The sequence below is a fragment of the Dipodomys spectabilis genome, unplaced genomic scaffold, assembly GCF_019054845.1.
Source record: "Dipodomys spectabilis isolate Male_0828 unplaced genomic scaffold, ASM1905484v1 ptg000204l, whole genome shotgun sequence".
NCBI lineage: Eukaryota > Metazoa > Chordata > Mammalia > Rodentia > Heteromyidae > Dipodomys > Dipodomys spectabilis.
Window position 1 is genome coordinate 1,451,540 of NW_024870881.1, and position 15,387 is coordinate 1,466,926.

The 15,387-nt window shown below is 40.9% G+C and overlaps 1 protein-coding gene across 2 annotated transcripts in view; it reads left to right on the plus strand.

Moving 5' to 3' along the window:
• The window catches only part of Kif27 (kinesin family member 27), a 110,227-nt gene that overhangs the window by 63,382 nt on the left and 31,458 nt on the right, over positions 1-15,387 (plus strand). For both annotated transcript variants that reach the window (XM_042696255.1, XM_042696254.1), the window contains exon 12: positions 13,929-14,042. In XM_042696255.1, the coding sequence (XP_042552189.1) occupies positions 13,929-14,042 (114 nt within the window). The remainder of the gene's footprint in view (positions 1-13,928; positions 14,043-15,387) is intronic.

Below are 15,387 nucleotides of genomic sequence, written 5' to 3' on the forward strand. Positions count from 1 at the left end.
TGTATTTTAACTATAAAATTGCCAAGAGGAAATTTCAGTTACTTTCATCTTAAAATGTAAAATGGTAATTATACGAGATTATTAATTACCTTGACTGAAATAATTTCATTTATGTATATTAAAACATTACCTTCTATACCTTGGAACTTTGGCCAGATATCGTGGCTCAGCCTATAATCTAGCTACTTTATGGGCAGAGATCAGAGTGTCATGGCTCTAGTCTAAGTCTGGGCATTAAAATATCTCAACCAGTGATTGAGCATACACACCTGTTATCCCATTTACAGGTGAAGCAGAATGGCTTGGCACAATAGTAGACACATGTCATACTACATGACACTGAGAAGCACAAGTAGGAAGATTGCAGACCAGCCTAGCCTAAGCATAAAGTGAGACCCTGCCTTGAAAATAACCAATGCAAAAAGGGCTGGAGACATGGCTCAATGGTAGAGTCCCTTTTTAGCCAGACTCTGAGGCCCTGAGTTTAAGCCATATTACTGCCAGAAAATATTTTTTTAAAATAAAAGTCAACCGGGGAGCCTGGCATCAGTCTGGCTCTAATCCCAACTACTCAGGAGGCAGAGTTTGGAGGATGAAGATTGAAAGCTAGAGGTTCCAGGCTCATAGGGTCCTGAGTTCAATCTTCAGTGCTAGGATGAAAAAAACTGCAACTGGCCATATGTGATGAATGTTCTCTTCCACAGGGTATATTTCTATCCTCTTGTCAGTACTACACTTTTTATTTCTTAAAATGTATAGTTTTGAGACATCAACAAGTCTTCCAGCTTTGCTTGTCTTTCCTTTTTTCCTTTGATTTCAGTCCTCTGCTATTCCATATAAATTTTTTTTTTATTGTAAAGCTACTATACAGAGGGTTACAGTTACATGAGTGAGGTTATGAGTACACTTCCTCTTGAACATTGTTACCCCCTCCATTGTTTTCCCCCTACCATCCCCTCCCTCCCTCCCTTCCCCGAGGTTCTTTTTTTTTTTTTTTTTGATTGTGATTAAATGATTACATAATTTCAAAGTCACAAGTTCATTCTAACTTCCCTGGAGCAAATTGTCTACCACAGTCTGTAATATATAACATTGTTCACGTTATATACCATAGTTGTGATCAGCAGCATGGGGATATTTAGTAGTGGTTCAACCAGATGAGCGGGAGTTCTTTGTTTCTTAAGTCCTGTTAGTTTTGTCGTATCACCTAACCTTTTGGATTTAGCATCCACTTATCAGGGAGACCATGTACCGTTTGTCTCTTCGTTCTTGGCTTCCCTCGCTCAACATGATTCCTTCTAGCTCCATCCATTTCCCTGCAAATGCCATTATTTTGTCATTTCTAATGGCTGCATAATATTCCATTGTGTATAGATACCACAATTTTTGGATCCATTCATCTGTGGTGGGGCACCTAAGTTGTTTCCATATCCTAGCTATTGCGAACAGTGCTGCAATAAACATGGAGGTGCACGTGTCCTTGTATATTGGTTCCTGTTGTTCAGGGTAGATGCCTAGAAGTGGTATGACTGGGTCGTAAGGGAGGTCAATCTTTAGCTTTCTAAGGACCCTCCAGACTGCTTTCCAAAGTGGTTGTATAAGTGTACATTCCCACCAGCAGTGTAATAGGGTTCCTCTTTCTCCACATCCCCTCCAGCATTTGTCGTTGGCTGATTTGTGGATGTGGGACATTCTGACTGGGGTAAGGTGGTATCTCAGGGTTGTCTTTATTTGCATTTCCTTCACCACCAGGGATGATGAACATTTCCTCATGTGTTTCTTTGCCATTTTTATTTCTTCATTTGAGAAGTCCCTCTTTAGTTCCCTTGCCCATTTAGTAATTGGTTTGTTAGGTTTGGGAGGGATTAGTTTCTTGAGTTCCCTGTATATACAGGATGTTAACCCCTTGTCTGATATATCGCTGGTAAATATTTTTTCCCAATTAGTTGGTTGTCTTTCTAGCTTAGTTGCGATAGATTTAGCTGTGCAGAAGCTTTTTATTTTAAGGTAGTCCCATTTGTCGAGTCTCTCTCCAACTTGTTGTGACCCTGGGACTCTGTTCAGGAAGTTCCTTCCTGTGCCTATTAGTTCAAGTGTCTCTCCTACTCTGTCCTGTAGTAGTTTCAGAGATTCAGGTTTAATGTTAAGGTCTTTAATCCATTTTGAGTTGATGTTGGTGCATGGTGATAGGCTGGGGTCCACTTTTAGTTTTCTGCATGTGGCTGCCCAGTTTTCCCAGCACCAGCGGTTGAAGAGGCTGTGTTTCTTCCATTGTATGTCTTTGGCTCCTTTGTCGAATATCAGCTGGCTGTAGGCCTGTGGATTTATATCTGGATCTTCTATTCTGTTCCATTGGTCTTCGGGTCTGTTTTTGTGCCAGTACCATGCTGTCTTTGTGATTATAGCTCTGTAGTAGAGTTTGAAGTTCGGCATGGATAGCCCTCCCATATTGTCTTTATCCCCTAGAATTGTTTTGGCTATTCTAGGTCTTTTGTTGTTCCATATAAATTTTTGGACTGTTTTCTGTATTTCAGTGATGTACGTCATTGGGATTTTAATAGGAATTGCATTGAATTTGTATATTAGTTTTGGAAGTATTACCATCTTTACTATATTAAGTCGGCCTATCCAGGAGCATGGGAGGTCTTTCCATTTCCTAGTGTCTTCTGCAATTTCTTTCTTTAACTTTTTATAGTTCTCATTAAATAGTTCTTTTACATCTTTGGTTAGGTTAATTCCTAAATATTTTATTTTTTGGGAGGTTATTGTGAATGGGGTTGCTCCCTTTATTTCCCTCTCTTCCTGTGCGTTATCAGTGTATAGGAAGGCAACTGATTTTTGTGGGTTTATTTTGTATCCTGCTATTTTGCCGAAGTGACTTATGATTTCTAAAAGTTTGGGGATGGAGTTTTTGGGATCGTGGAGGCATAGTATCATGTCGTCTGCAAAAAGGGATAGTTTCACTTCTTCTTTCCCTATGCGGATCCCTTTAATGTCTTTTTCTTGCCTTATTGCCCTGGCTAAGGGTTCTAGGACTATGTTGAAGAGGAGTGGAGACAGTGGACATCCTTGCCTTGTTCCTGTTTTTAGGAGGATTGGTTGTAGCTTTTCCCCATTAAGTATAATATTGGCTATTGGTCTGTCATAAATGGCTTTTATTGTTTTTAGAAATGTTCCTTCTATTCCTATTTTCTCCAGAGCTTTTAGCATGAATGAATGTTGAATTTTATCAAAGGCCTTTTCTGCATCTGTGGCGATAATCATGTGATTCTTGACCTTGGCTCTGTTGATATGCTGGATTACATTTATTGACTTACGTATGTTAAACCATCCCTGTGTCTCTGGGATGAAGCCTACCTGATCATAGTGTTTTATTTTTTTAATGTGTTTCTGGATTCTGTTAGCTAGAATCTTGTTAAGGATCTTTGCATCTGTGTTCATCAAGGAGATTGGCCTGTAATTCTCCTTTTTGTTTGGGTCTTTGCCTGGTTTGGGGATGAGTGTGATATTGGCTTCCTAGAATGAGTTTGGGATGGCTCCCTCCTTCTCTGTTTCTCTGAAGAGCTTGAGGAGTATGGGTATTAGTTCTTCTTTAAAGGTCTTACAGAATTCTGCTGTGAATCCATCTGGTCCTGGGCTTTTTTTTGTTGGAAGACTTTTGATAGCTTCCTGTATCTCATTATAGGATATTGGCTTATTTAATTGGTTAACTTCTTCTTTGCTCAGTGTGGGTAACTTGTATTTCTCTAAAAATGCATCCATTTCCGCCAGATTTTCTTCCTTTAGAGAGTATAGCTTTTGAAAGTAGTCTGTTAGAATTGTTTGGATATCTTGGGTACGTGTTGTGATGTTTCTCGTGGCATCCCTAATCCTATTAATATGGGTTTCCTCTCTTCTTTTTTTAATTAATCTTGCCAACGGGCCATCAATTTTGTTTATTTTTTCAAAGAACCAGCTTTTTGTTTGGTTTATTTTGGTTATGGTTTTCTGATTTTCTAATTGGTTAATCTCTGCTCTCAATTTGGTTATCTGGCTTCGTCTAGTAGCTTTAGGTCCCATTTTTTCTTGTTTTTCTAGCTGTTTTAGTTGCAACATGAGATTATTTACTTGGTCTGTCTCCATTCTCTTGATGTGGGCACTGAGGGCAATAAATTTGCCCCTCAGGACTGCCTTTGCTGTGTCCCACAAGTTTCTTTGTGAGGTGTTTTCATTTTCATTGAGTTCTAGGAAATGCTTTATTTCTTCTCTGATCTCTTCTGTTACCCAGGCCTTGTTAAGGAGTATGCTGTTCAATTTCCATGTATTAGAGAAATTTCTGCGGTATGCTTTGTTATTGAGAGCTAGCTTGATTCCACTGTGGTCAGATAGGATACAGGGGATTATGTCGATCCCTTTGTATTTGCTTAAGTTCCTTGCATGAACTATGATATGGTCTATTTTGGAGAAAGTTCCATGAGCTGCTGAGAAGAATGTGTACTGTGTTGTTTTAGGGTGAAATACTCGGTAGATGTCAGTTAATTCCGCTTGAAGTATGGCCTCACTTAATTCGGTAGCTTCTTTGCCAATCCTCTGGTTGGTAGACCTGTCCTTTGGTGAGAGTGGCGTGTTAAAGTCTCCTAGTATTATTGTATTGGGATCTATTTTATTCTGTAAGTTTGAGAGCATTTGTTTAACATATCTGGGTGCACCGATATTTGGGGCATATAAGTTGATGATGGTTATATCCTCTTCTTGGATTGTTCCCTTTATTAATATGTAGTGTCCGTCCTTGTCTTTCTGTACTGATTTTAATGAAAAGTTTATTTTGTCAGATATCAGGATAGCTACACCTGCTTTCTTATTGGGGGAATTTGATTGGTAGATCCTTTTCCACCCCTTCACTCTGAGTTTGTTTGTATGTTTGGATGAGAGGTGGGTCTCCTGAAGGCAACAGATGGATGGGTCTTGTTTTCTGATCCAGTCCTCAGTTCGTTTTCTTTTAATTGGCGAATTCAGCCCATTTATATTAAGAGAAAGTATAGAGAGATGCATTGTTGTCCCTGCCATTCCATTTTCCTAAGTTTTTCTTCTTTCCTTTCCTCCTGTGCTTGCTCAGTTAGACTTTGAGTAATGCCTGTTTGGGGCAGGTCCCAGTTCCTGGTTGCTTTCTTCAGGTTGTGTCCCCCCTCTTAGAATTCTTTGTAATGCTGGCTTAATGTTTATGTATTCATTTAGTTTTTCTTTGCTATTAAAAGTTTTCAGTTCTCCATCGAATGTGAATGCTAGCTTTGCCGGGTATATCAGTCTGGGTTGGCAGTTACTGGCTCTCAGGGCTCGTATGGTGCTTTCCCAGGCTTTTCTTGCATTCATTGTTTGTGTGGAGAGATCTGCAGTGATTCTAATTTTTTTCCCGTTGTAGTATAGCTCCTTCTTCATTTTTGCTGCATGCAGGATTGTTTCCTTATTATTCAGAACCATCATTTTTACTATAATGTGCCTAGAAGTGTTTCTCCTGGGATCTTGCTTGTTGGGTGTTCGATAAGCTTTTGTGATGTAGTTAAGATGGTCGTTTTTGAGGTGGGGAAAATTTTCATTGACTATCTTGTTAAATCAGTGTTGCATTCCCTTGTTCTGGAATTCCTCACCTTCGTCCACTCCGATTATGCGAAGGTTAAATTTTTTAGCATTATCTGCTTGCTCTTGAATTTCCCTTTGGTTTAATTTGAGTGATTTTTCCATATCTGTCACTTTTTGGTCCAGTTGGTGTATTCTGTCTTCTGTATCTGACACTCTACCTTCCATTTCATTCACTCTGTTGACCGTGGCTTCTATTGTGGTTTGCATGGTGGAAATGGATCCCTTTATGGATTCAATGTTGGTTCTCAGAGTACTGATCTCACCTCTCAATGAGGTGAGATCAGTATGCATTACCTCTAATTTGGCGTTTATCTCACTTCTTACTGAGGTTTGTGCAGCTTCTATTTTTGCATCCAACTTTTGTTTGATGTCCTGTATATCTTTTGATAGTTCATCCTTGTGCTCTTTCAATTTCTGATCCATTTCTCGCTTTATTTCTTGAGTCATTGCCTCCAGCAACCCTTGGATGTAGTTTTTGTCTTCCATTCCTGCTTTGCTCTCACTGGGGCTCTCCCCTGCGTGGCTGCTGGCTTTTGAGGTGAGCTTGCTGTCCTGGGTAGTGGTAAACCTTGTGATTTTTCTCTGTGATTTTCGCATGGGGGTTCAGGAGACTGCTCTTCAATCTTGTTTTGGTGTGTCTGTCTTTGCTTGGTTGCTGATTCTGTATTGGTAGAGAGAGTCTGTGCCTGATCTGGATTCTGTTGGGAGCCTATTTCCAGCTGCTATTCTGACTTACTTAGGATTCTCAGCTCTCTGCTGTAGCAATTCCCGCCTTTGGAAGGGTTGAGCAGCCTAGACTGCTTGTGTTTGCTCCTGCGGGTGCTCTTGGGAAGATCAGATGCTCTGGATGCACTCTCCCAAATACTGGAGTCTGCTATGGGCTCCTGATGTGTTTTTGTTTGTTTGTTTTGGGCTGGTTGTGGGCTTGAACTCTAGGTTTGGGTGCTGTCCCTCAGCTCTTCAGCTCAAGGCTGGCACCCTACCATTTGAGCCACAGCCCCACTTCTGACCCTTTTTGCTTTGTTCAGGCGCCGGTCCCCGGGCCTGGTTCCGGCCCCAGCCTGGAGCGCGCTCGTTAGGCCAGTGCTAATGTGTATACCACCTAGGTTATGCAGCCTGGAGGACACAGTTCAAATTTCTTCTACTCTTGGTAGTCTTGACCCAGGGGCGCTGTTCCTGGCTTGGGCATTTAAGCTCCCTTCCAGGGGCGCTCTTGCTCTGGCCTGGCCAGCAGAGTGTGCTCCACCGGCTGGTGGAGCTCTCGAACAGTTCCCAGTTTTAGTGGGTCCTGTGGTCCGGGTGTTGGGGTAGGGAGTCTAGGTCAGGGTCTGGGGATTCCCTCCAGCTCTGGTCTCCCTTGAGGGATTCACTGTCCCCTGTGGGGTACTCACCCTGTAGGTCGTCAGTTGTTGTTGCAATCCGAGTTCAGTTGGGGTGGTTGCGGGCTGGGTTGGGCGGCCCCCCGCCGGGTAGTTGCGATGGCGATTGGGCGGGTGGTCTGCGGACAGGTCCCTTTGTGGCGCTGCTGGTGCCGGGCGGCTTTGGCGGGATGGAGCCTCTCCGCTCCGGTGGAGAGTGAGGGGTGGGGGTGGGATCCTCGTGGAGACTCCCGGCTGGTAGGTTTCTCTGTTCCTGGCGATCCGCTGTTCTGCAATCCGGTACCTGGTGATCTGCAAGCAGCCCCCTGTGTCTCTGTGGCTCCGGCAGCCCCCGCCGGGCCGGCTGGCCGGCGGCTTGGCGCACTGCCGCGCGGCCAGTAAAGGTTGCGGGAGGGGTCTTCGCTCTTCTCTGTTCTGAATTTCTTCTTTTCCTCTCTTTCTTTTTTTGTTATTTTCCACCTCTGGTTTTTCTCTGAGTGTTCGTCTTTTTGTTGTTGTCGGTCTCCTGGGGAGATTAAACGTTGGAACTCGAACTCTCTTTTTGGTTGGAGAGAGCTGTGGCGTTTCCCTACTGCCCCGTCGCCATCTTGGTCCCCCCTTCTATTCCATATAAATTTAAGGATCCATTTTTCCGTTTCTGAAAAAGGCCATTAAAATTCCTTTCTTTCAAGACAAAGTTTCAGTTGGACTTGGTGGCACACACCTGTAATACAAACTCTTGGGAGGCTGAGATGAGGATTAGGAGCTCCAGGCCACCCTGGGCTATATACTGGGTTCCAGTATAACTCATGAAACATAGTAGAGACCCTGTCTCCAAAAATAACAAAAAAGGCATGCGTGGGGTTGGTAGATCACCTAGACTAGCCTGAAATTAGCTATGTAGCTCTAGCTGTCCTCATATGGGATCCTCATATCTCTGTGATTATAGGGTAGTATTGACCACTGACAATATTAAGTCTATTCATGTGCATGAATAGTATTTTAAACTTGTATATGGACAAATAGGAATAGTAGAAATTCAACTTCAAGTATAAAGTATCTTGAGATAGCTTTCTTTCAGCATCCTGAAATTGCTGATATTCTTTTTTTTTTTTTTTTTACAATTAAATACCTTTCTATATTTAACCAAGAAACAATCTTTCCACCTTTATAACATGTATTTGCTTAAAGTTTTAGATGTTGAATAAGTCCATGTTACATTGCTCTTCTGTTCCTTTTTTTTTTAATTTAATTTAATTTTATTTGAGAACATACTGTACAGAGGGGTTACAATTACATGGGCAGGATAATGCATACATTTCTTACCAAGCATTGCAGCCTCCTCCTTTGTTTACCCTTCACCTCCCTTCCCAGCCTCCCCCCTCCCCCCCAATCATACCCCCTCTCCCCCCCCTACACCAACATTGTAAAGCTGGTTTTTTTTTTTAATTTTATTTTATTTTATTTGAGAACATACTGTACAGAGGGGTTACAATTACATGGGCAGGATAATGCATACATTTCTTGCCAAGCATTGCAGCCTCCTCCTTTGTTTACCCTTCACCTCCCTTCCCAGCCTCCCCCCTCCCCCCACCCAATCATACCCCCCCTCCCTCCCCCACACCGACTTGTAAACCTGGTTTTGACATGACATTTTGTACTTCTCATTGTTGCAACAGGTCCACCTGAATCCTTAAACGACTTGTTTGTCCCCATCTCCTCCACATGTTATACTGACATCAAATATAGTGAAAGCAGGGTCTACACTGTGGGGGAGGGACATACAAAGCAACAAAGAAATAATCTTATAAATGCATTAGAAACACATGCATGAAAGAAACAAAAACATTAAAATACATATTTGAGGGTTCGTTTTCCTAACATCACATTATCTGAATTTTTCCGCTTGACTCATACCTATACTAGGTATTGCAAATAAGGGAAACCATGGGACCTATGTTTCTTTGGGCCTGGCTTACTTCACTTAATATAATTTTTTCCAAGCCTTTCCATTTCCTAACAAATGGGGAAATGTCATTCTTTCTGATGGAGGCATAGAATTCCATTGTGTATATATACCACATTTTCTTGATCCATTCATCTACTGAGGGGCATCTGGGTTGGTTCCATATCTTAGCTATGGTAAATAATGCTGCAATAAACATAGTTGTGCTGGTAGCTTTAGTGTGGTCTTGTTTGTAAACATTAGGGTAAATGCCCAAAAGTGGGATTGCTGGGTCATAGGGGAGTTCTTTGTGAAGTCTTTTGAGGAACCTCCATACTGCTTTCCAAAGTGGTTGAACAAGTTTACACTCCCACCAACAATGAAGTAAGGTTCCTTTCTGTCCACATCCCCTCCAGCATCTGTTGTTGTTAGAGTTCTTGATTTTTGCTGTTCTAACTGGAGTGAGGTGGTATCTCAATGTTGTTTTGATTTGCATTTCTTTTATGGCTAGGGATGTTGAACATTTCTTCATGTGTCTATTGGCCATCCTTCTTTCTTCTTCAGAGAAGCTTCTCTTTAAGTCTTTTGCCCACTTACTTATTGGGCAGTTGTTTCTTTGAGGATTTGTTGTTGGGTGGTTTAATTTTTTGAGTTCCAAGTATATTTTAGATATGAGACCCTTGTCCGTTGTATGGCTAGTAAAGATCTTCTCCCAATCCGTGGGCTTTCTGTTGATCTTGCTAGCTATGTCATTTGCCCTGCAGAAGCTCTGCAACCTTATGCAATCCCATTTGTCCAACCTTTCTTTGATTTGTTGTATTTCCGGGTCTCTATTCAGAAAATTTCGTCCTGAGCCAAGGAGACCCAGGGTTTCTCCTATTCCATCCTGTAATGTTTTCAGAGTGTCTGCTTTGAGTTCAAGGTCTTTGATCCATTTGGAGTTGATTCTGGTGCAGGGTGATATATAAGGATCTAGCTTAAGTTTTCTACATGTAGTTAACCAGTTTTGCCAGCACCATTTACTGAAGGGGCTGTCTGTCTTCCATTCTATTGTTTTAGCTCCCTTATGGAAGATGAGATGGCTATAGGTCTGTAGGTTCATTTCTGGGTTTTCAATTCTATTCCATTGGTCCTGAGGTCTGTTCTTATGCCAATACCAAGCTGTTTTGATTACTATGGCTTTATAGTAGAGTTTGAAATTTGGTATTGATATTCCTCCAGCAGTGTTCTTTCCGTTGAGGAGCGTTTTTGCTATTCGGGGTCTTTTATTGTTCCATATGAATTTTTGGATTGCCTCTTCTATTTCCTTGAAGAATGAGGGTGGAATTTTGATAGGTATTGCGTTGAATTTGTAGATAGCCTTGGGAAGTATTGCCATTTTCATGATGTTAATCTTTCTAATCCAGGAGCATGGGAGGTTTTGCCATTTTTTAAGTTCTGTGTTGATTTCCTTTTTCAAGATTTTAAAGTTTTCCTCATAGAGGTCCTTCACTTCTTTAGTTAATTCCTAGGTATTTTATTTTTTGTGGGGCTATTACAAATGGAGTTGCTTTCCTAATTTCAGCCACACTTTTCTCATTGTTGGCATACAGAAAAGCCATTGATTTTTGGGGGTTAATTTTATAACCTGCTACTTTAATTGCTGATATTCTTGACGGGGGTAACAAGCTCAATTATAGCATTGGATAAGAGAAACAATGGATTAGGGAAAACTAATGGGAGGCAAAATAAAAATCTGGTCCAAAGTCTCTCATAATGCAACTCAGATGGGCACAGAAAACTAATTTAGCCTCTAACAGACTGGTGATCCTTGTGAGCACATCTCTCTCCTACTATGTGATGATATTTGCCAGAATAAGGGAACTAACCTAATATCTTGTTTATACCTTATCCTGAAAATGTAATTATTTCCTCTGAAGAATTCTTAAGTCTCTTAAATAAGAATACCCAGTCTCTTAGCCTCTTCTTCCCTCTACTCCTATCTTCAAGATGGCATCTAGTTTATGTGGTGGTTGAGTCTGTAGCTTTCTTCACTACATCCCATAGATTTGAAGGACATGATTGGCTAGAATCTGCTCTCTCTTGTCCACCATTCCTTGCCTAGCCTGTGACTCATGGTGATACAGCCATGGCTAGAAAAACATATGGGCTGGTCTGCCTGCCTTTTTCAGAATGTGGATACTTTAGTTTCATCTTTACTCCATTTGCTTCTGTAGCATTGTAAACTTGTGTTGAGATGACTGAGTTTTCTGTCTAGCTGCTAGCCCAGTGGTCTCTCCTACTCTCAGTTTGAGGTCCTATTCCTTACAATGACTGGCCCATATTGGCCCCTTGACTCAGGATCCATGCTGTATGAGACCAAGTTATCTAATTAGTCCCTCTTCCCTAACAGTACCTTTACTCTTTTCTGTGAGTCTAGGCAATCCCTGTAGGTTTGGGGGTCTCTGCATGTATTATGTTTTCTCTCTCAGATGGGGTGGGGTCCTTTCTTCTCTTGTTCCTTTTTCTGAGTCAAAACTCAAAGGGGCTGGGAAGGTGGCTCAGTGCTAGAGCGCTTGCCTTGCATGCATGAGGCCCTGGGTTCAATTCCTCAGCACCACATAAGCAAAAAGAAAAAAGCCAGAAGTGGTGCTGTGGCTCAAGTGGTAGAGCGCTAGCCTTGAGCTGAAGAGCTGAGGGACAGTGCCCAGGCCCAGAGTTCAGGCCCCACGACCGACAAAAAAAAAACAAAACAAAACAAAACTCAAAGACACTTGGAACACAAGTCTTTAATATTTTATTTTTCTTTCTTCCATTATGAGGGCTGGAAAGCTCTAATCTTTTATTTCTGTTCTTCTAGTGCTACTGAAATTACCTGTGGAGAAGGAACAGTTTCCATTTATTACAATTCACAGCTCAATACTTTATTATAAAGTATTTATTAGTAGAAAAATAATCCAGGCATAGGTAGCTCTTGTCTGCAATCCTAGTTACTTGGGAAGTTGAGAATAGGAGAATCATGGTTTGAGGCCACACTGAGCAGAATATTTGCAAACCCCCTCTTAACCCAGAGCTGGTTATAGTGCCATGTGTCTATCATCCTAAGCTACATGGGAGGCTGAAATTGGGAAGATCAAGGTTCCAGGACAGCTCAGGCAATCCATGAAGGGAATCTCTATGACGGGAAACTGGATGTGGTGGCACATGCCTATTGTCTGAGCAACTACAGGACTCCTAAAGCAAGTAGATCATGGTCCAGGTATGTGCCCAGGAAGAAAATAGGATCCTATTTTGAAAATAACCACTACAAAACAGAGCTGGCAGCATAGCTCAGCAGTGTAACACTTGCCTAAGAATCACAAGACCCCGAGTTCAAGATCTTAGTACTGGCCCCCCCAAATTGAAATATACAAATGAAAGTCTGTTTTCTTTTGAGACAGGGTCTCACTGTGTTGGCCACACTCCCTGAAAACTTGTGCTCTTCCTGTCTCAACCTCCCAATAGTTGGGGTTATAGAAAGGTACCACTTTGCCTAGTGAAAGTCCTTTATTTATTTCTCTCTTCCCCTGCTTTTTCCTTTCCCTTGCTTTCTTCTCTCCCTCCTTTTTCTTCCTCCCTTCCTTCACTCTTGCCCTTTCCATCCCTCTTTCCTGGGAGAACTGGGGTTTTTTAACTCAGGGCCTTATACTTGCTAAGCAGGCACTCTGCTGATGAGCTATGCCTCCAGCTCTTCTTTACATTTGGATATAAGGTTGTAATTCCTGCCCAGATGTATGCCTGGACTGCAGTCTTCCTGTTTTATACTTCCTGCCATAGCTAGGATGCAGCATCTTCTGCAGAGATGTAGTCTATTTTCTGCCCAGGATGGTCTGGAACTGTAATCCTCTCAATCTCAGAATCCCAGATGCTAGGATAACAGACTATACAACTGCACTGACTATTGGTTGAGATGGGGCCATGTGTGGGGGGCGGGGGCTGCCTTGAACTATGATCCTTTTTTATCGTAGCCTTCCAAGTAGCTAGGATTACAAGTATGAACCACAAGCACCTCGTTTACAGTCTTATTTAAATTATACGAGTCAACAGATATATAATTATCTTGCCAAATTGATGTCTAACCACAGACCTTCAGTTTTTATACTTACCCATCATGGACCACTAACAGAAATGGGCTATTTATCCATTGTTTCAGTCTGGTTCCTGCTAAACTTTAGTAGTGACAGCAGCATCTTCTAAACTCTAGAGGAGGACCATGAACTTTGGGCTTCTTGACACTTAAAATGTGGATGGAAACAAATTAATGGAATTTTGATCTGTCTTGCAAGGCTATTGAAAGCTGTAGACTATTTGTGAGCACCATAACGTCAATATTACTTCTTTTGCATTTCTACTATAATAAACTCAAGTATACCCATTGCTAACTCTGTAAAAAATTTGTATATGTATGTGTGTCAGACCTAAAGTTTGAACTCAGATCCTAGATGCTTTTTCCCCTCAAGACTAGTGCTCTACCACTTGAGCCACAGCTCTACTCCTGGCTTTTTTGCTGGTTGACATAGAGTTTTACAGACTTTCCTACTCAGGATGACTTTGAATCATGATCCTCAGATCTCAGCCTTCTGAGTGGCTGGAATTACAGGCATGACCCACTCACGCCTGGCTTATAAATGGTATTTAAATCAATTTATTATGATCAAACTTAGGGGTCTCTAGCATGTTAGGCAAATAAATATTCTATCACTGAGCTAGCTATATCACCAGCCTAAAGTTATTTTTTCAAAAAGCCCTATTTTTCATCCACTCATTTTCTCTTTTTGCAGCTAGGAAAAGTAAATGTTAAAAGAAATTGATTCTCAGGCTGTGGTGAGTATAGCTCAATGGTAGGGTATGCACTTAGCACATTCAAGACCCTGAGTTTAAGTTACAGCACCCAAAATAAAGAACAGCAAATGAGATGAAAGCTATTTTCTGCATAATTAATGATAGCCAGGTAGTAAAAGTGCTGAAGTGTCTTTAATTTTTTTTTACAGGAGCTCCAGTTAAAAAACAAACAGGAAGAAGATCTAAAACTAAAAGCTCAGGACATTGACGCATGTTACTTGCAACGGAGAAAAGGCCTTTTTGGACAGGTAGAACCACTCCAGGTTTGTTAGTTCTGTGCAGTGTTTGTTTCCTCTTCCTTTTGATGGTTGTCTAACTAGAAGTCAAAAGTGTGCATTCTGAATAAAATCTCAAATACTCATGTGTAAAATTTTTAATATTCCTTAATACTAAAAATTATTTTCTGATCCAGAAATTGCTTGTTATTACTTTAAAAGAAATATGTTTATTTGAAGGTTATGGAATACAGATGTGGACTCTGTGTTCACTAGCTTCTATTTATTCTGACTGCAGTTTGGACACAGATGTATTTCTAAAAATCAGAGCTTTACATTCAAACAGCTCCAAATTGGATATACATAATAAATTTTAAAGAACTGTTATTTTAGTTCTTCATTTGCAAAGTAAAAAGTCATAATTCCATGAAATAATTTCAAAGTTCAAAGAAATGAAAATACTTTAAGGAAAATAATGTGTGTAAAATTGTATTATACTCCAAATGTAAATACATCTATCTTAATTGTGAAAACTTTACTTCCCTTAAATTTTATATATCTTATTAGTGACAGGATATGGATGTATTCCCACACATACTCCCTTTACCCAGAAATGTTTTTTTTTTGGGGGGATCTGGTCGTGGGGCCTGAACTCTGGGCCTGGGCACTGTCCCTCAGCTCTTCAGCTCAAGGCTAGCGCTCTACCACTTGAGCCACAGCGCCACTTCCAGCTTTTTTCTTTTTGCTTATGTGGTGCTGAGGAATCGAACCCAGGGCCTTGAGCATGCAAGGCAAGCACTCTACCACTGAGCCACCTTCCCAGCCCAACCCAGAAATGTTTTAACAGTGATTTACTTTTTTGTTTTTGTTTTTCTCCTGTTGGAACAGAGCTTACAAAGGTCTTCTTTCAAACTCTACTCACAGTTGAAGAATAATTGAGTTTGTTTCATTGCAGACTTTGTAGGTCTCGTATTAGACTGTCTAAGGCTAAAACAAATGGAAATTATTTTCAATAGTTAACGCTCTCTTCCTGCCCTAATGATTGTCAAGCTTCTATTTTAGAATTCAGTATAAGAGCATAGTATGTAGACTTGTATGTTAGACTCACTAGCTTTGTGCTAGTGAGTTGCCTTGGCCACTTTGGTCTCTTTATCTCATGCATCTTTACTACCTCATTGAGGTATTGAGACACAGTACTAACTTGTAGGAGTTACTTTTACCAGGCCAATTAGCAGCTAGACAATAGTATATGTTTATTTTTCTGTTTATTGTTTCAGTATCTTTATGATACCACTCTGTCCTTTTGGTAGAGTACATCAAAGTCATATTCCATTTGTTCATACTCCATTTGTACTTATGTTTACACTTGTTTCTTTAACAAAATACAACTTTC